The sequence below is a fragment of the Solanum verrucosum genome, unplaced genomic scaffold (genome assembly GCF_900185275.1).
Source record: "Solanum verrucosum unplaced genomic scaffold, falcon-dt-bn FXZP01000117.1, whole genome shotgun sequence".
NCBI classification, from domain to species: domain Eukaryota; kingdom Viridiplantae; phylum Streptophyta; class Magnoliopsida; order Solanales; family Solanaceae; genus Solanum; species Solanum verrucosum.
In genome coordinates this window covers 1,349,726-1,370,861 of record NW_026020014.1, presented here as the reverse complement: position 1 = coordinate 1,370,861, position 21,136 = coordinate 1,349,726, and the positions used below count along the sequence as shown (strand labels likewise).

Genomic DNA, 21,136 nt, shown 5'->3' with positions numbered 1-21,136 from the left:
AAATCTTTATATTAGTAAAATAAGTTTTTTATATTAAGATCCAAAAATAATGTATGGTAAATAAATCACTAACATGTTACTAGCTTGAATTAAAAATCTTTGTCAATTTGAAAGCATTAATGTGTAGCTAAAAGTTTTATATCTTATAAGAAGGGGAAAACGACAATACTATATTAAAAAGGTTTAAAATCTCCTATTAAAATTTGATATTAGATCATAAATTTTATTAATTCATCCTTATCAAAATGGCTAAATAAATAAATAAATAATTTCATATGTTTTCTTGTCAAATTTACAAGTAAATATGTTTCATGATTAATATGTTATTGGTGATCGGTTACGTTATTATTGATTGGTTTGTTAACCTAGTAATTGAGTTAATTCATTTATCGTGTCAATGCAACACAGTTCGATAACTTTTTGTTTGGCGAATTTGATGTAAGTGAAAAATTAGAATTTAAAAATAGAAATTGATTGTGATGAGAAGAAATAATTTAGGAGAAGTTTTAGTTACTTCTCACGAAATATTATTTGAAAGTGAAGCCCAAAAAATAAGAAAGGCCAAGTTGGAAGAAAAGGAATATCAGGACAAAATTGGAGGAAAAACAATGTTACCTGTTTATAATGGTTTGTTTTTCTTAGGTTGATGTGAAAATTATTATTGTCTTAATACTTTAGAAACCAACTTTTGCTTTGCATGTAATTATTGAAAAAAAACCCGAATATTCTATGACCTATCAAGAAAACCATCTTTTATTGTATATGTATATATCAAATAGCCGGTCATAACAATTCATGAACTCATTAACAAGGTCAAAACATAATTTATCAGACAACAAGATTCACATATGTTCATTAAAACATTGATTCTACAAATTAATTTTCCTTAGAATATGATGAATATGTAACTGAAAATAAATCAAACAAACAAGATAAGACACTAAATGATATGAAAGAGAATCAAAGATTTGATCACAATAAGTCTACATCAAGACCCGATAAGGATTAAATTTGAGATCCAAGTGCTTATTCAATTTACGCATGTACTAAATTATCTCATACACAAATGGGAGGATCCCAATAAATTATATCATTCGTTCTATTAATTTTAAATATATGAATTTCAATTTTAAGCTTAAATAGTAGTCACACAATTAAAATAGATATACTCACAACAACAATCTCTTTCGCCTCCCAAATTTTTACCATTGCTCAAGTTACTAGTTCCCCATTTTGAACTACACCATTATATAGAGACAGTATTACAGTGTTATTAATAGTCATCACTTGACACACATGCACACTGAGTTAATAACACTGTAACAACAACTACGCCTTGACCCCAAACAAGTTAACATCGACTACACAAATCTTCTCTAGAAAGTAACTCAAAAAGTACTCTTATCAACGTTAGAAGGAAACATGCGAAACTGATTTACAAAATATGTTTTCATAACTAAGAAGTTCTGTACCAAATTTGTTTTTAATGAGAAACATACTACTCCTATGTAAAACTGAAATCGGCAAGGATTTCTTAACTTACCAACATTTCGACGAAATCAGTTGTCTTTCATATGAAGATTTACAAAAGGTGAAGTTCTCTTTCAGCTGAAGATTTGCTTCACTGAAGCCACTGTTGCTTCAAAATCACGCTCAGCGTGACGAATGTCATCACAAATGTCACCCTTTAAAGATCCTGATACCTTGATATGATGCTCCATTGTCTCAATCATGGTTTTGGCTGACATAAGTTGTTTCTCTAGATCCTTTATCTTCAAAGCAATCTTGTTAATCTCGTTTTTAGCAACTGCTTTGTCAAGAAGGAATGTTTTGAGTTTACCCTCCTCTTCTTCCAACTTGCTTCGGAGCTGAGTTTGCTTCTCGTTGTTCAACATCAAATCATTCAAATGACATTCAATCGGTATTAGATCAAATCCATACTCCTCCAAGTCCTTGATAGTGTCCAGCATCTCACTAATGAGAGCTGAACTACTAAGTTCAGCAACGGTTAACTTTGGTATCCTCTCAACAAAAAAAACATACTTCGTCATCTTCAGTAAAGCTACTTCTTCTCGTTTATTCTCCTCATATTGTGCTAAAGGTGAAAAATGTGGATTTTGCAGAATTTTTCTAAATACTTCCATGGATTCAAATTCTCTCCAAAGAGCAGAGTTCTTCTTAAATGGTAGTACCAACCTCGGCTCAATCTCAGGCATAGTGGTCCCAGCACATGGTTGGACTGCTGCAGCAGAGGCTCCTGCAAATGATGACTAGATTAACCAAACCTGATCATGACATAAAAAATACAAGGGAACTGCGGGATATCAGAAATGACAAGCAACTGCTTAAGAGATTTTTAGATGGAAACAGAACAGTTCAGGTCTCAACATTTTTATTTTTTAAAATGGTTCAAATGATCACCGTGTTTGAATATGAAAATGATAGTTGTTGATTCGACGGCTTAGGAACCTCACTCGAGTACTACTTTGATTGGTAGTGGTCAGCTTCCATCTAATATTTAACATTAACTATCCAACTATATTTTTTTAAGGAAGATATCAAAATGAATAATTGAAATGTGACTAGCTTATCCGGAAAAGAAAGTGTAGAAATACATTAATTCCTTCTCAAGTCCTTAAAAATATCAAGGTTGAGCTTGTAGCCCTGTATAGAATTATAAGGTCTAATGAGCTCAAACTCACAAACCTATCCATAACTAACTTCAGTCTTGCACCAACACCTCGATATTATTTTTTTCTGTTCAACTGCAGTTTGTTGTAAGTGAACACATGCACTTAGAAATAGATGACGCTTAGTTTTAGATAAATCTCTTTCATATTTTAATAGTATCAAACAATGCAGACAGCTAGGAGTTCTTAATAGCTCTTGGTACAACAAAAGTAGTTATTAAGCTATCTAGATAGAAGTTAAAACAAGTAGGAATAATTTAATTAGCATTCGAATTAAATTTCCTTGAGAACCACAAACTTTGAAACAAGAAGCTAAGCACATAGGAATTAGTAATTACTAAACACCATTAAGATTAGCAATTGCAACAGGATACACGACTACACTAGAAATATTGTGTTACAATTGCACTGGAAATGCATGTTTTACCTGCTGAAGTATTTATCCCATCAGTTTTTCTTGAAGATAACTCGGCTTGATTTGTTGCATTCTGTTCATTAAACGAGTCATGGAGAGTGCTTTCAAGTACTTGTTTCTCCACACCTGTCATCAAGCAAAACATTATGCAATGATGCAACAGGTGAACAAAACCCTATTCCAAAATCAGTTACCTTGTGTCACAGCAAGTGATCTATGGGCAGACAGGTCCATGGTACTTCTCTTTCTGCTTCCCTGGATGACAAAAAATAAAATAGAAAACAAATACCAGAATAAATCAGAAATGAACAGAAAAGTGAACTTATGGAGGAGAAAGGCAAGGAAACTCAAGCCTATGGATTATTCAGACTTTAATCAATGACATCTTTTATATCATTGAAATCTTTATTTAGGCACATGCTGTAGGTAGAATCAAACCATTCTAGGTGATGGTATTCTGGTATCCAAGTATCATATGCAAATGTCAATTCCCAGATTCTAAATAATAGATTAGATGCAGATGAATGAGCCGTATAATAATAAGTTACCTCAATAATTGGAAATTCAAAATCACTTAGGTTTGCATCCTCATCTCCGGTGTGCTGGAGAGACTGGACACAGGGTGAAAGGATTCCCACATCAACCACACTTTCAAAGTAATCTTGGTTTTCTACAAAATCAAGTAATCTTGATTTTCTAGTCTGCAAAAGTTTAGCATAAACCACCAAAAGAGTCAGGCTCTATCAAACTGTTTCCCTTTCTAATTACAACCCCAATACAGAGATACATAGGTATGTAAACCAACAACTTTTGCTTCAACACAGATGAAAACAGTCATTTATTAACAATGCTGATTAGGTTATACTCTGAAAATTCTAACAAAGTTGATAAACAAACTGAAAGTATCAGTAGCCAGTGAAGTTCAATTTAACATAGAATAAACCACAGAACTTGATCATTGAAGTATGACAAGAGGGGGTTGTTGTTGTCTGTTGTTGACAAGAGTGGGTTGCTTAGGTGGTAAGCACCTTCCACCTCCAACCTTAAGGTTGTGGCTTCGTGTCACCAAGGGACAAAAGGCCGGGAGTTCCTAGGAACGGGTAAAAAAAAGGAAGATTATTGAAGTATATTTAAGAAGCAAAATTAGTTCTTCAAGTCACAATATTTGGGGATCTAATCTCTTTGTTTCTTTTAATTTTTCAGTGAGCTGGGAAAGAGAAAAATCAGACATTCAGTTTGTACCAAGAGAATGGAGAGAACAGGCAGGAAAAAACAGATATTCGGGAATCTCATTCCCTTCAGCACAGAGACATATAGTTTTCACAAAAAGGGAAAGCAGGATCTAAAAGAGAAGGTTCATAGAGAAAAAATTGCTGGGTACAATGTAGAAAAAACTAACAGTAGTTCAACTTTTCATGTTCTCTTAATGCTTGAAGGTTCTGAAGTAGAAATGTCAAATTTCTCAACACACTCGTCGTTTAGCTCAAGGACTAGAATCACTGAAACCCTAACCAGAACAAGAGAAAATGAAAGGAGAATCAATTCAATGGAACATAAAAACAACCTCCTTTAAAGTCCTTTTGGGTTGCTCAAGCAATAGCGAAAATGTCTCTTTTTCACAGTTGACAAACTAAAAGAAAGATTGACAAACCAATTTTGTTCTGACAAAAACTAACTTCTGAATGCTTCCCACAAGTTACATTTTCCTGGGTGTTCCAAAGATCGCAAATAAGTATGTTGTATCAGCTATTCTTGAACGGAGAAAGCAATGAAACATGCAGACAGCATAGAAATCAATAAGGTTTAGAAGTCCTTTATATCCTTGTTATTTAAGACAGGATCCTCAATCATATAAATATATAATTGTAGGACATAAAACTGGTGACATGGCACGTTTCATTAAGCAAGAAACCCAATTATCTTCTTTTGTCAATTTTTGGCTTTAATCCTATTTCCCCTATTTATCTACTATACTATTTTACAAATATAAAAGACACTTCTTCAAAAACCAAAAGAACCATCCCTTTTTTTTTTTTTTGATAAGATAAGTGGTATTAATAACAGCATCAGGAAGATGCAAAATTTACAAGATATGACATTTGAGCTTACAAAAAAATCTCTGGCTAACTATACAAACTATCTAAGCCAGAGCTAATGAGTTTGCTCAATAAGGATAATTATGATACGCATAAAAATCCAAACGTAAGATCAAACGTTTTATTCAATGAAAGTAGTTTGCTTGCTCGTTTTCTTTTAACTTTTCACAGCCTCCTCTTAAATATGTTTGAAATCCGGAACGTCTTTATTCAGTGAAAGTTGAAATTGCCCGTTTCACAACCTTCTGCTTCTTTTGCAGGGTTGTCATTAATTTAATCTGCTGATTTGGGATATATTAAGTTTTCCATGGATGTAAATTTGACCAATTTTTCCTTCTTTGCAGATACAGCACAAAATGCATTGCAACAAAGTTCCGTACAAAACTATACCAGCAATCTATTGTAGCTATTTTTGGGTTAGTTAGTTATCTTTCAAATGTTGTAATTCGAAAGGGTGGTCATCTCAAACCTTGATGTGTCTTTGTAGGTTCTTTATGATGGTCATTGCATGCTTATTAGTACTAATACTAAATAACTAATTAACTTTATTTTTGGGAAATTTGTTTCTGTAAAATATTTGTCGTTGCTAAAATTTCCTTTTATTTAGTTTTTCACAGCATCCTGAAGAATTGTAGCAAAAACTTCCATTTTTAAACTTCTCGCAAGGAAATGAGGGTGGTGTCCAGATGGAGACAAGACAACAATAAAGTCTAGAGAAGAGTACAAAGTAATTACATTAATCTTCACAAGTCTGAGGATTGAAGGCAGTAAGAAGATGAAAACAAGATAGTATGTACCATGTAGTTATGTGTTGTTAGAGTGGGTTTTTTGTTTTCTCTTGGTTGATTCTAAAGTGCATTAGGTATCATCCGACCCTTTTCATGAAAAACTTGGTTATGGCGCATAAATTCTTTTTTTTGAGATAAAGGTAACAGTGTATTCACAAAAGGCTCATCATCAAATAAATGATGAGCATAGGTCACTTACAATCTCATCAGAGCATATCAAACTACCCTATGGGAGATTACAAATTACCTATGAAGTCATCAAAAAGTTCTATATCCCCCATCATATCTTGTTTACACCAAAAGTACAAAAGACTAAGACAATTCATTCTAATTTTCTGGATGTTGTTTCTCTTATCCTCAAAGCATCTTCCGTTCCTTTCTTTCCATAGGGACCACCAGATGCAGGCTGGGATTAACTCCCACCAATCTTCATTTGACTCCCTTCTTCCTATCTCCTTCCAGCTGTAGAGCAAATCCTTAGTGGACTTTGGAATTGTCCAGATCTTTTGTCTTTTGTCTATGTATTTATCTTTTATAACTTGATTAGTTTATTACCATGATGAGCAAGAAGGATAATTAAGTGTGTGAGTGAACGCAACATGTAGAAACAAAAAAAATATAGTATCAACATTTTCCTAGAAAAAATAACTTTCCTTGTACACTAAGATTTAATAGAATGGGACAATGGGTGTAAGAATGTTCTTTGGCTTTTATGGAACATCAATTTTTTCAGACAAGTTTCCTCTGGACATTATGGAGCATCGGGTTTTTAATTTGTAAAATCTTTATATTATTAGGGATGCAAGATGGAATATATGATGCCACATATAGCACAGCGGGAAGTAAGAATATGCATATGGAAATGGGGCTAAAGGAAAATGCAAGGTACATTTATGTAATATTAAATTGCTCATGTATAAGAGTACTTTGACACACAGTCTTATCTTAGGTACAGGGTTGGAAGGCAGATTTTTGGGATAATATCTTAGTCCTCATAGCTATGAAGTTAATAGTTTTCATGATCAATTTGAGCATATGAGTTTGGCTAGATGCTTTTCAGGAGTATGGTTTTCATGATCAGTTTGAGCATATGAGTTTGGCTAGATGCAAAAGTGTAAACACAAAGATATATTTTTCGGAGATGAATTTTTTATAGTATATTGCTATGGGAACAAATAAGTTGGTAGCGGAAATGAGGTCTATACATAACAAAATATGCAGTAATTGGATGTGCACTTGAGAATGAAATTGACTTTGAACTTCTAGAAATGTTCATAATCGTATATTAGTTACTTAATTTTTGGCTTTATCCTTTAAAATTTTAAAGCTTTACAATGGAACTGATTGTACAACATTGAGAAATGTATCGAATTTATCTTAGTTCGTCTTAGTTTGGCTCTTTCTCTTCTTCTTTTTTTGGGTAGCCTCAAAGTTTATTTTGGACCCCCCACACCCCACACCCCACCACCACCACCATTTGGATACTCCAAATATAACTCATAAACCTAATTACAATACAAATTAGTGTTTATGGACAAAATTAAAATAAGCAAGATTGACCAAAAACCTAAATCATGATAAACATTTACCTCTGCAAACAACCACTGATAAATATTATTAGTAGTATTTACAATAACGAATTCTATTTGAAAACAACATTAAAATAAATGAAGTGGGTTAAGAACCATGGGGACCGCACTCAATGAAGTAGGCTACCATGAGGATTGCACTCAATGATGTGGATTAACAATCATGAGGTCTCGGGTTCAAATCGCAGCAGAGGCAACAACATTGGTGATTTCCTCCCATCTATCCAAGCCTCGGTGGACAAAATTACCCAATTCATGTGCTAGTGGGAGGTAACCCATGAAAAAAGTCGAGGTACGACAAGCTAGCCCGGACAAAACAGTTATCAAAGGAAATAAATGATAGAAGACTTACAGAAGTTCAAAAAGAATTATCATTCAAAACATCAGAAGTAAAAAGCATGAGCGAGCCATAAGATGGTAGAAGCCACTTACAAATGCCTTCCCAGATACAAAAGGCCTAGGTAATTCTTGATTCTTCAAAGCTTCTACAATATGTTTTCTACTTCTTAACTTCTTCGGAGGCCGTACCTCATCAGTCCTAGTATCTGTTTCCAGTTTCATCTTAGAAGAGGTTGTTCCCTTGATCATATGATTTAATGTAGGACTTGGAGTTCCCAATTGAAGAGACATCTGATACAATTGACACAGGAGTAAGTGATTATATTACCTAATGATGAAAAGCTTTGAATAAATAAAACCGGGAAAAATTAGATGTACAATGGCATCTCCAAGACATCGTGATAGGAAAACATATCAAAAATTCGGGAAATTATACCGTACATTTCAATTTTTTAGCCAAACTGTGGTTATCTCACAATAGACAACTACTCCCAAAATTTGGACATAACCTCATTATTAAAACAGATGGATATCCATTGAACTTAGAGCAGGTAAATAATTAGGCTAGAACATGATGAACTTAGATATTATTATCAACGTCATGCAAACCAACAATTACATGCTCCACCATCATACTAGCAAGTGATATTCTTCAAGACAAAATGACCTATTCTACCTGAAGCATATACTGGACAAGCAAACTAATCATTGCACTAATTAAACTGTGAAGATAAGGAACATAAAGATATTTTTGACACAATATGGGCATAAGGATCGTTATCAATGATATGGGAGGTCCAATCAATACATATTAACTGACAAAGAAATGGACACGGAGCCTAACTCAACCTCAAAAGCTAGCTCAAGAGGTGAGGATTGCCCAAGATCATAACCAATTTCTCCTCAGCCCACAAATGTAGGACTCAACATCCTTTCACACCCAAGACTGGACATCTGGAGTGTGGGCAATTTAATATGGGGGCCAACATCAGTAAACCATGAATTGATATGGGTCTAGCCCTGATACCATCATAAAGAAAATGACTTTGGGCCTAACTCAACCCTAAAAGTTAGCTCAATAGGTTAAAATTGCTCAAGACCTATAATACAGAGGCCCATTTCAACTCGTCGCACCGACGTGGGACTCAACAATAACAAATATACACTAGCTACCAGTGACCAAGACTTTGAGCTCCAAGTTGATTCACACTACTTTATAACTGGATGCATAAGCAGATAGAGTGTGCTGAACAATCTATTAATGCAAATGCAAAATCATATCTAGCGTTGAGAAAGTGCACGATATAGAGTAAATAACAGAGAAGTGTCCACCCAGCACATACAAGGAAACACATCAACCACCCTAGTAAGAACACCATACAATACATAATCAAAATTGTCTTCGAACTGGTTGTCATTTTTCAAATTAGTGAATTTTTTTACTAAGATTCCATGTTCATATATAAGAAAAATTGTTGCATGGAATAAGTAAAAATCCAACTCCCTTGCATAAAAACAGTATGAACAAAACTTTGCTATTTAGTTCAAAGTTCTGGCCAAGTTGATCTTAAATAAACACAAGCAAATTGAAGGTAAACTTATTACTCCCCCTGTCCCAAGTTAACGCATTTGAATGAACCGAAGCAGAAATGGATGTGGCATTCGACAAGGTCTCAGTTTCAAATCCCAACAGAAACAAAAACACTACATGATTTCTTCTTATCTGTTATCCCGTGGAACTAGTCGAGGTGTGTGCAAACCCATGCACCATTCTTATAATTAAAAAAAAATGGTACAAAGGGAGTACCTTTTCATGTGGCGGCTCAGGACGGACCCAATTTCCACCAACCCAATCCAGATGAAACCTCAAGTCATGTTCAGAAAATTCAATCTCCTCATCCGGGTCCTTGAAAGCAACCCGGAACCTACAACCATTATTATCACCATCATCCCAAACAATTGAAACAACAACCCCAGGCCACCACCCTGCAAGATGAAATGCATCAACAACATCGCCCACTCGAAAAGACCGCCGCTGATCCCACTTCGCAACCGGTGGTGCGGGTCGTATAAGGGACTGTTTTCTGACGAACTCGCGTTTAGATACCGATTCACCTTTGTCAGATAACAAATGCTTGTACTGAACCCAAAAACCCCTTTTCTTATTTTCGCTTTTAGGGTACGGAGACGGAGCCGCTGGCTTCCATGGTTCAACAATGACGGCTTCGTAGCGAGCTCCACTATAACCCACTTCCTCTCTACTAACCTCGACTTCATCGCCGATGGTGAAGGGCGATTTGTAAGCCGGTGATGCTGATGCATTCACCGTTCCTAATTCCACTTTCTCGATTATCATCTTCGTCGTCGTCGCCGCCGCCGCCGTTGGTGAATTTTTCCGGCGGAGTTATACAGATTTTTTGTACTTTGTGCAGAGGCAGGGTTTGGGTTTTGTTAAGAACATTGGAAATTCAGGAAATTGGCGGGTTCTAGAGCTCCATGTGTAAAGAATCCTGTGTTATATAATGTGAAGAAAATGACAAGAATGGTCCCTTATGTTTGAGTGTATGTTCAACATAAGTCCCTTAATATACACTTTAAAATGGTCCATTAAGTATGAATTTAGCAACTTTGATCCTTTTAAGTTTGTCAAAACTTAACATTCTTAGTCTCCGATAAAATATTTATTGAACTCTATCCGTTAGATTTGACGGGAACTACCCTCAAAATAGAAGAGAAAATGACAAAAATTGATCTCTTATGTTTGAGAGAAGGTTCGTAATATGCTTTTATCTTCAATAAATATTTAACGAACTATATATGTTATGTTTTAATGAATTAATCACATTAACTAATCTATATAATGTGTGCTTAAGAAGCTATAACATAGACAAAACTTTTTTTTTTCAAATTTTATTCAAAAATGTCCATAGAAATATTTTATTATCTTTCACGTGCTTAATTAGAACATGTTGTAGTTCAAATGGACAAATAAAATATAATGATATATTTAAGGAAATGTCAATGTGTTCTGTCAATTTTATTAATTTGGGACACATGGGTTTATGTGACATTAGTTTCATTTAAGCAAAACTTAAATTCTGTTACTCTTTCTATAAATATGAAGTTTATAATAAAATGAAACTTTTTTGACCTTTTAATTTTAAATTAAAGAGGACTAAAACTTCCTTTTAAATCTTGTCGTTTTAAAAAACCGACATGTAATAATTTTTAGAAAGTTAATTAATATAAATAGAGGAATTCATTTTAAACAAAGATACTTAAATTGAATGGGGCAAGGAGTATTAATCAACTACTATTCTATTTGTAAAAAGTAATGCTACTATAAATTAATTACTACAATTCTATTGATTAGCAAAATAAAATAAAAACATGGACAATCTTCGCTTTCATAACTTCTCAATACAATGATCTCTTTATTTGTCATCTCTTTCGTGTGGTGTTGGTTTAATCAATATATTATTAAAATTTAAATAAAGTCATTTCTCATAGTATTTCTACGTAGAGCAAATATATTTTGAATTTACTTCTCATACGATCACTCAACTGATAGTTAATTTCAATCGAGCTAAAATATTGTACAATTTACAATCTCTTACGTGGTTGATAACATGATATAGAGAATTCAACTGAATTTATTGCTTTGAGCTCGAACCAACTGGTAATACACACTGCAAATAAATAGTAGCAGCGAATTATTTTCTTTCTGGGCATGGCTAGTAAGAGGTCAATGAGACCTTGAGTTATCCAGTAATCCCATACAAAAACTTTTAATACACTGGGAATTGGGATAATTAACAATTTCTTCAATGTTTGTGGTGAATTCACATAACTTCCTAATCAATTACTAAGAAACCATTTAAGATTCAAAAAAACTAAAACTTATATGAAGGGACCATGCGTGAAACGCCTTAGGATTGCTTCCTCACACAGCCACAGCACGATCATCAACCGCTTCATCTGTGTTCTCTAAATTAGTACATACCACCCATGTTTGGCATACGGTTTGCAAGTGGGTTTTTCTCTCCTTGACGGTCCACAATGGCAGCCTCAGTCGTCGTCAATAGCAAAGAGATGCTGCAGTATATATTGCCAGTCTCTGTTAATATAAGTGAGAGATTTATCCAATGTTACTGGAACATGTTATGATCCTTACCTGGCAGCATCCACTAATGCTGTTCTAACTACTTTCACGGGATCAATAATTCCAGCCTTCACCATGTGTAGGTACGTACCTGCTTATGCAAAAGAGAACGAACATGTGTTTGTACAGAAATACGAGTTAATAGCAGCTAATTGAACCATAATAAAACTTGATATAGCCGTTTTAAGTACTCTATGCCCATTAAGAAGCATACATATAGATTTCTCAATCATATATTAGAACAGCGTGAAAATTTAGCAACAAAAAAGTAGATGCAGCTGTCAGATTGCAACTCTTTCAGAGAGGGCATTTTCTGGAAAAAGACACTATATGCACAGACAACAGACAAACTAAAATTCCATAAATGTACTGTTCCCAAGAACTAAGAAATGAACTCTTCCCAGGTAGTATAAAGTTTAGGGGGAAGTTCTCTACAATTAGGATATAGCAGTTCTGACTTCTGATGTCCCATTTCAGATGAGACAAGTATAATTTTGAAACAACTTTTTATTTACAACTTCCTTTAAAGAGTTCTAGAATAATTTAAAGTCCAGTTTCTATAGTTTCTGAATGTACAATTACAATCTCCAAAAAAAAATTATCTGATGCTGGAAATCAACTCAAAGATTAAATGGTTTGCACTCCCAACTGAGTCATTCACTCAGAGAGAGAGAAAGGTGGATTTTATTTAATGTGTCTTGAAGATCCAATATAAATGAAGCTACCATTTAGGTAGAACAAATAGATATTGTTTTCATATATAAATAGTTAACCAAACAAATTCATTTCACGAATATTAGGCAACACTTCCACAATGCGATCAGACAAACTGAGTTAAAGAGATGTGAGAGCACAAACCTTTAGCTGCATCATATCCTAGATTCAGATCATCTTGTTCTAAGAGCTTGCCTACAACCAAGGCACCGTCTGCGCCAGCATTTGAAGCTATTGTAAAAGTAGGTGCCTGTGAAGTGGCAAATAATTCCCATGTCAAAACAGAAACTAACCAATTGGAGAGAAACTAGTACAAAAAGAACATAGTCTAGGTGATGTGAACCTTCAGAGCATTCTCAATGATCTCAACTCCCCTTTTTTGGCCATCATTTGCAGTCTGAAGGCCTTTTAGACATTTGGTTGCATATAGGAGAGCAACACCACCACCTAAGGAAACAACATTGTGTTTTTCAGGTCAACAGAAGAAGAGACAATTCATTAAACAAAATAACCTACCTGGAACAATGCCCTCTTCCACAGCAGCTCTTGTTGCATTTAAGGCATCTGTAACCCTATCTTTCCTTTCCCCAACTTCCGCCTCACTGGCCCCACCGACCTGAAATAGTGTACAATCCAATTAGGACGCAGAGAGTGTAACTAAATGCAAACAGAGGATGCTCAAACCCTGAGGAATATACCTTGAAAACAGCAACACCACCAGATAGCTTTGACAAACGCTCTTGAGCTTTCTCCTTATCAAACATGGCACTACTTTTTTCCTTGGCTATCCTTAGCTGTTCAGAGATGCACAACTTGTCAATGTTTACTCACCGGGGAAACATGCATTTTCAATGACACTAACCAAAAAACTCTACAAAATTAATGACTCTCTATTCCAGATATGCCCACAAGGAATTCAGACCTTCCACATAAGAATTTGAAATAAAAACAGAGTAAATTCATTCAACGGGAAAATACAAAATATACGACAGAATGACATCTCGGCTCTTCGAAGGTATGACAAAGTAGGAGACTAGAGACAAAGGAAATAGGTTCAACACCCACAGTAATTTTCAAAATACAATAAAATGAAAGAAGGGGATAAAGCATCTCTACCTGCTCACACCTTTCTTCAATTAGCTTTTTGTCCCCACCTCCATGCAGAACTAGGGTGTCATCAAGGGAAACAGTAACCTGCTCAAAAAAATGAGTTGTATATTATGCATGTATATAACACTTCAAATTGATGCAAAATAATACTGAATAGTGAATATATGAACCTTTTTGGCAGTACCAAGCATATCAAATTGAACTTTGTTCAGATCCAAACCACGTTCTTCACTAATGACCTGTACAAACAAAACATTAAGAATTTGAAACTATAGTGATAAACCAACAATAAATTAAGGCATGAAACGGGTATCTTACCTCTCCTCCAGTAAGAACTGCTAGGTCCTCCAAGTTGGCTCTTCTATTATCCCCAAAACCAGGAGCTTTAATGGCACATACCTAAAATACATGAAATTCTGGGTATCAACAGGAAGTTACTCTACAAGCAAATCAGGCACAACCTTGAGGAGCAATGGTTTGTTTACTGTCAAATCTCTCTATCAGAGATTGCTCGTGAGGAGGAGATTCCTTTTCCATATCTTTCGATCTGGATCCCTGGGGGCCCAGAGAGGAGAGTGATTCTGACAGCTGAGAACTTAAAGGAAGAGAAATATCACTCATGTTAGCTCATGCTTTATGTGCACGTATTCGGGTGAAGAAGTTGATCATCTTATTAGGGCATTACAGAGTGGCATCGAGTTTGTGGAGGGTGCTTTTGAATTAATTTGGTGTACAATGGGTAATAACGGGTACCGTTAGAGATGTTCTGCACAGTTGGGCTGGAAGACGTTGATGTAGAAGGCAAAACGCATGGAAGGTTGATCCATTAGCTCTTATGTGTGTTATATGGAACGAGAGAAATATGAGAGCTTTTGAGGTGATCGAAAATGAGTTTGCACACTTGAGAAATAGCCTTTTTTGTCCTTTGACTACTTTTTGGTGCACAATTGTAGTTCCCTCTTGTATAGATGTTTGGGTGTCTTTTATAGAGAACCATGGTTTGACGTAGATTCTCTCTACTTTTTGGTATACTCATCAACATTCGGGACACATAACTGACCTTGGTATCGAAGGACACCATCTCCCCCTTGGGAGAAAGCCTCAATGGCTTTTTCGGAAACCGACTTCTTCAAATCAACCATAACCAGATCTAGTGTATACAGGTGTTTCCGTTCCCATGGTTAATATTATCACTTATCGTATCTAATCAACAGGGAGTAATTGCAAAAATGTGCAGACTAATGATCCTCAAATTTATATGCTGAAACAGTATAATAAAAAACGAAAACTAGGCCAAAGTTGGCTCTTCTATTAACCCCAAAAAGACAGCATTAAATAGAAAACCTACAAGTAACTTGAAAATAAAAGACATTCTGGGTATGAGCATGGGGATTAATTACAAAACACACAGGAAAATGATCCTCAAATTTATATGCTGAAACATGATAATAAAAAACAAAAACAATTAGAGAATTCAATACCTTAATCCCAGCACGATGCTTGTTTAGGATAAGCATAGCTAATGCATCACTTTCCACATCTTCAGCAACGATTAACAGAGGCCTCCTTCTCTACAATATAGATAGAAAACAATATTGCGATGATTATTGTACATTTATTGCAAAAGAACAATTCCTTTCCATTTTCACAGATATTTACTTCTGCAGCTATTATTCAACATTTGTAACTTACAGTCTTACACAGACATATTTTGTCCTAACAAAGTAACAGCCTCTCTGGGATGTGGCACTTACAGCCATGCAACATGGCAGGAAAGCTCCCTTTATAAAATGGTTCATTAAGCTGTTTTTTCAGCATTTGCCATTTTCTTACCAGGACTTTTTCTCCTCACCATGGTGAATTATAACTGTTTTTTTAAAGGGAAAAAGGTCTGAAATATATCTGAACTTTGACCGAAATTGTTGTAACAATACCGAACATTGGAAAGGACCTTTTACCCCTGCACTATTTGATAGTGTATTTTAAAGGTATATATGTGCCCACGTGGACATCATAAATATTGCATCATTATAAATATTAACGTGTTCACGTGGGCACATATACCTTTAAAATACACTATTAAATAGTGCAAGGGGGTAAAAGGTCCTCCATAAAGTTTGGTATCGTAACAGCAATTTCGGCCAAAGTTGGAGTATTTTTCAAACTCTTTTCCCTTTTTTAAAGCGTCATATTTCTTTGCTTTTTTTTTTTTTAATCAATAAAGCTCTCCTTTATCCCAGAAAAGAAGAAGAAAAAGGAAAAGACATGTGTCATGAGTGTTGGTGAAATAAGATCAGTTATCCAAAAAAAACATGCAAACATAAGCTCTTAGAAGATACTAATTACCTTAAGAGCAAGCTCCAATATCCGCACAAGCGAGTTCAAATCTGAGATTTTCTTGTCATGAATAAGGATCAATGGATTTTCCAATTCCTGTTTACATGCAAGTCATAATATCATGTTATGAACTTTATAGGTTGATACAAGATATAGAGATAGTTGCGTCGCATATGCATTAGCTGACAGAACTACTTTCTGACTTGCAAGTTAGGAACAAATCAGGAAATGTTGCCAATTGCCACTATGAAATGGAAAGATTTGGGGAAAATAATGAGAAGGTTCTTCTGCAGTAATAATGAAAGTTTCTAGCATCTACATCATTAAGCGATTGCTCTACATGAACAAGCCACTGGCCAGACATTTTTTAGAAATTTCAGTCTACACTTAAACATCTAAACCTCCCAAGTCCCCAATTAAGAAAATTCTCAGTAGTAGAAACATTACATACACATTTTTGAGTCTTCTCGTCCGTGACAAAATAAGGAGATATATAACCACGGCCAAGCTTCATTCCTTCCACCACTTCCAAATCATTATCTAAGGTATTTCCATCCTGTTAATTCAAAATATATGAGATTTCAATTTCAAGCTTAAATAGTTGTCAGTGCATTTGTATCAGAAACACTAATATCAGCAATACTTACCGCAACAGTAATAACTCCTTCCTTCCCAACTTTTTCCATGGCTCGAGCAATTATTTCCCCAATTTCACGTTCACCATTTGCAGATATAGTACCCACCTATGCGAAGTAAGATATCATCCTCAAAAGGGGGACCATTTAGGGGGGGAAAACATGTAAGAACTCCAAATTTGTTTTTCTCAGTTAACAGCACTAGCCTTCAATAAGTCTTCTTACATAAGTTATAAGGAATGCACAAATTTACAGGTGTTCGTAAACTAGTTCGCTTCACATGTCATGCAGTTAAATTTGAATTACAGCATCATTGTTGATCATAACTTGTAAAGACCTGGTTTTAGCTCCAACGTAAGGAAAAGAAAATGAAGGCATTGTTCTCTCAAGTAAAAGGAAAATGTAAAAAGGGAAAACGAAAGCAGCAACAAAAAAATGATGGAAAGAGAAAAAAGTATCTCATCGTATTTTCAGAAAGATGATTTTTTCCCAGTTGACAAGTCAGTTTGGCAAAATGAAGAACCAAAACCACAACTTGAACCAGAAAATTGAAAATGGGAAAGAAATAACGACTGGTGGGATCAGTCTGGTGAAGTGGTTTTGTCTGAAACTGAATTATGACTTGCAGAAAGCAGGCTTAAATAATGTTCAGATTATGACTTGTGTGTTTCTCCACAGCCCCATCTAGTTTGGTATCCCGTATCACAAGTAGTTAGCATTTGGGGTTAGTCTATTGATTGATTGATTGATGTGTTTGTCCATAGCATGATACAAGTTGGTCCGAATCTCCATTAACCCTTCACCTGTGTAATCTCCTCCGGAGTGCTAATCATGACTGCTCTGCTCTTCAAGTCAGCAACAACAGCATCAATGGCCATGTTAATACCATTACGCAAATCCATCACGCTTACACCGGCAGCAACAGCTTTGCAACCTTCTGTGAAAATTGCCTGAGTAAGCACAGTTGCACAGGTGGTACCTGTTGCCACATGACATTCAATTTAGACAAATTTGTGAAAAGCTTGACCCCACAAGCTACAACCATCGTACTCAAAAAGTGCACCTCAAAGATTCAAAACTGTGATATCACTAAAGATCTCTTTTCAGGAAACAGATAGCGATGAATATAAAAAGTTCCTTTACCATGGAAAAATATCTACTGCAAGTTAACAAATTTATTATGATTCACAAATAAGCTAATCCAAAGTTGAGATCTTACCATCTCCAGCAACTGAATTAGTAGCATTAGCAACCTGCTTCACAAGATCAGCTCCCACATTCTTTGCCTTTTCCTTAAAGTTGATGCTTTTGGCTACAGTGACACCATCCTTTGTGACCTTGGGATTCCCGGGGTTTTTCTCTATAATCACGTTACGTCCCTGGATTGTGTCAAAAAGACGAAGAATTGTCTTCAGTATGATGATGACTCAAGTTATTCTTTTCAATCAAGAGACCTTGTGAAATGCAATAATCGAGCTATTATTCATTTAAATCTAGAGGAAAAGTCATTTACAGCATGTTGAACCTTTCAGAAGAAAATGGTGATGGAGATAACTGAAATCCTAGCACCCTCTAGGGCTATAACATCTTTTACCCAATAAATTAAAATTGGTAACCTAAGTAAGCACCTTTTTGCATCCTTTTTTGGGTCTGTGAATAAAAAGGAACGTTCGAAAAGTTTCCTCCACAAATCACTGCTGAAAACTGAAACTCAAAAGTCTATCCTGTTCTGTCCAATATGGCTTTGTTCTTCACCAAGTACTCCAAAACAAGAAACATTTTCAAGTATATGAATGTGTTCCTCGTCAAGTGTTCATATTGAGTATAAATGTAAGAGAGTGTAAAAACCAAAAGGGAAATGCGAAGCTCCATAATCAGTATCATACATTTCATATTGGTAACATCTCTGATTAGTTAGTTTCCTTTTTCCAATTAATATTAAGATCTAATTCAAATTGTCTTCCTAGTATACAATATCAGTGACCAATTCTATAAGCAACAGATCAAGAGATGCATAACATAAATCCTAATTACCTTTGGTCCCATAGTGACTTTTACAGCTTCTGCAAGCTCATTAACCCCCTGTAACATAGCTAACCGTGCGTGGCTACCAAAACTGATATCCTTGGCAGCATAATTTCTGCTAGAAATAATCCTACTAGAAACCTTTACCACAAATCAAAAATCAATTAAATCAGCCATAAATGAAATACATCCCATTGACTCAATCAATTGTTCTGAAACAAATTCTAGTCCCCAAAGTCAAAATTACACCGAGCATTATCGAGAATATAGTAAAATATTCCAATTACAATCATACTAGAATGGATTTTTACCAATTTCCTGGAAGTTGAGGACCTGACAATAAGCAATGTTTAAGTGTTAGTGAACTTTGTGTTCCGTGTATTGAATCGGGAAAGTGTTTGAGAAGCAAAATTGCGACAAAATAGTAAATACCTGATTGATGAAGCAACAGCTGCAGCAGCTCTGAACATTGCCCCAAGCGAACAGTGTGAAAGTGAGAGGAAATGGGAGAATGGACCTGCCGGAAGTAGCAGACTTGACAGGGAATTCTCCACGTTCTCTCTGCTTCGTGTTAAAATGCTTTTTGTAGGGTTTATGGTTTAAGAATTCCTGTTCTCTTAATTCTAAATTTATTTTTAATTATTTTAGCACTATTTTTTTTCAAATTTGGTTACATTAAAATATTCTTGTATGTATGGTTGTTTTCTGAGTTTTTGGCCAAAATCATTTAAACTATATCCCAAATTTAAACTATAGCCTTAAATATCATTCTTAGCAGAAAATATCCTTCAATTATTTAAAAGTGAACGATTTTCATCCTTCTACTTAAATTTATTAAACTACATCCTTAAAGTATTATTTTTAGCAGAAAACATCTTTCCAAATATTTAAAAGTGAACGATTTTCATCCTTCTACTTGAATTTATCAGAAAACTAACATATCCCACAAAAATCAAGTTATCCCTTCGTAATTTTAAGGGGGTTTGAACTTGAGACCTCCGACATGGAAGTTTCAACTCCCAAGTCCAAACCACTGGGCCATCCCAAAAATACTATTGTGAACTTTTTCGGTAATTGAGTTTAGCATTATGCAAAATCTGTTAATTGGACAGTTTATTTCATTTATTTTTCATGTAATTTGATATTAAAAATATTATTAGTTGAAATATGTTTCATCTCAATTGAATATGCTAGAAGCGGCATTTGTTTGAGACTTTCGCTTCTAATAATGTAGAATGAAACTCAAATGCGAGACATAAACAATATTTTGATCACCCAATATTAGATTGGCCCAAAAATTTATTGATCTAAATAGAGTTTTGCTTTGAAAAAGGTAAAGATAATTAAGTTCAGCTTATTTCCGTTACTAAATGAGAAAAAGAGCATATTGTGTATCCTCACACCTTCCAAACATTTTTTGTTTCAGTAAGCAATGGTGTCTAAGATTTTAAATATTTTTTTCAGAAACTTGTAGGTAATGAAATTTTGCAGGAAAACATTTGTTGATAATCACGTGAACTGATCAGTAGGATCACTTAGTTTTTGACGATATCTAACAGAAGGATGAAAATTGTTCACTTTTAAATACTTGAAGGATATTTTCTGCAAAGAATGATACTTTAAGGATGATTTTTGGCCAAAAACTCTTGTTTTCCTCGTCTCATGGTTGATTTGCTCCCTTTTTAAAAAACAATATTTTTAAACTCAAAAAAGGAAATATTTTATTTGCTTATAATGTTGGTTGTTTATATTTATAATTAGAAATAGAAATTGAAGATGTTTGCTTTCACAAAAAAAAAAGTATGTACAAAGTGAAAAAAACGAGTAAAGTCCTATTTATGAGAAACTCGTGAGCTAACACCTATTTTCGTTTCAAGATCATAGATTACTAATTAGTCAAACAAACTCATCTCTTTGCCCTATCGTTTGGTTGTTAATCTAATTGATAGCTACTCAAAAACAAAGTCAAATATATATAAAAAAAAATTCAAATGAGCACTTTTTTATTGTGCTAAATTGGTATGGTTGTCCCTCTCCTTGCTCTCTAAGAGATTTTAGGACTTCTATTTAAGGGAAAATGACAAAAATACCCCCGAATTATCGTAAATGATATGCCAATACCCTCTGTTATACTTTAAGGTTGTATTTACCCTTACCATCAATATTTTAGGTTGTGTATACCCCTGAGACTAACGGCTGGACACGTGGCTACATCTCAATAATTTACCTAATATTT

At 34.8% G+C, this 21,136-nt stretch overlaps 2 protein-coding genes across 3 annotated transcripts; both read right to left on the bottom strand.

The window, feature by feature from the left end:
• Positions 1-1,480: 1,480 nt before the first annotated feature.
• On the bottom strand, positions 1,481-10,405 carry LOC125820752 (DUF724 domain-containing protein 2-like). Of its 2 annotated transcripts, XM_049500176.1 has the most exons (6): positions 9,725-10,405; positions 8,011-8,208; positions 3,654-3,806; positions 3,300-3,360; positions 3,118-3,231; positions 1,481-2,257 (listed from the first exon to the last, which is right to left on the bottom strand). In XM_049500176.1, the coding sequence occupies exons 1-6, from the start codon at positions 10,271-10,273 to the stop codon at positions 1,605-1,607; spliced, it is 1,728 nt and encodes a 575-aa protein (XP_049356133.1). In that variant the 5' UTR covers positions 10,274-10,405; the 3' UTR covers positions 1,481-1,604. The 2 variants fall into 2 exon arrangements, with proteins under 2 accessions (XP_049356133.1, XP_049356134.1); XM_049500177.1 differs by lacking the exon at positions 8,011-8,208 and having other exon boundaries at positions 9,725-10,290.
• Positions 10,406-11,589: 1,184 nt separating this feature from the next.
• LOC125820702 (chaperonin CPN60-like 2, mitochondrial) lies at positions 11,590-19,491 on the bottom strand. Its single transcript, XM_049500123.1, has 18 exons — positions 19,333-19,491; positions 19,212-19,233; positions 18,910-19,041; positions 18,095-18,254; positions 17,679-17,854; positions 16,888-16,983; positions 16,692-16,796; positions 16,250-16,336; positions 15,385-15,474; positions 14,222-14,302; positions 14,074-14,142; positions 13,910-13,987; positions 13,492-13,587; positions 13,310-13,409; positions 13,137-13,240; positions 12,938-13,043; positions 12,092-12,170; positions 11,590-12,012 (listed from the first exon to the last, which is right to left on the bottom strand). Exons 1-18 carry the CDS (start codon positions 19,368-19,370, stop codon positions 11,910-11,912), a joined length of 1,722 nt encoding a protein of 573 aa, XP_049356080.1. The 5' UTR covers positions 19,371-19,491; the 3' UTR covers positions 11,590-11,909.
• Between the last annotated feature and the right edge of the window lie 1,645 nt (positions 19,492-21,136).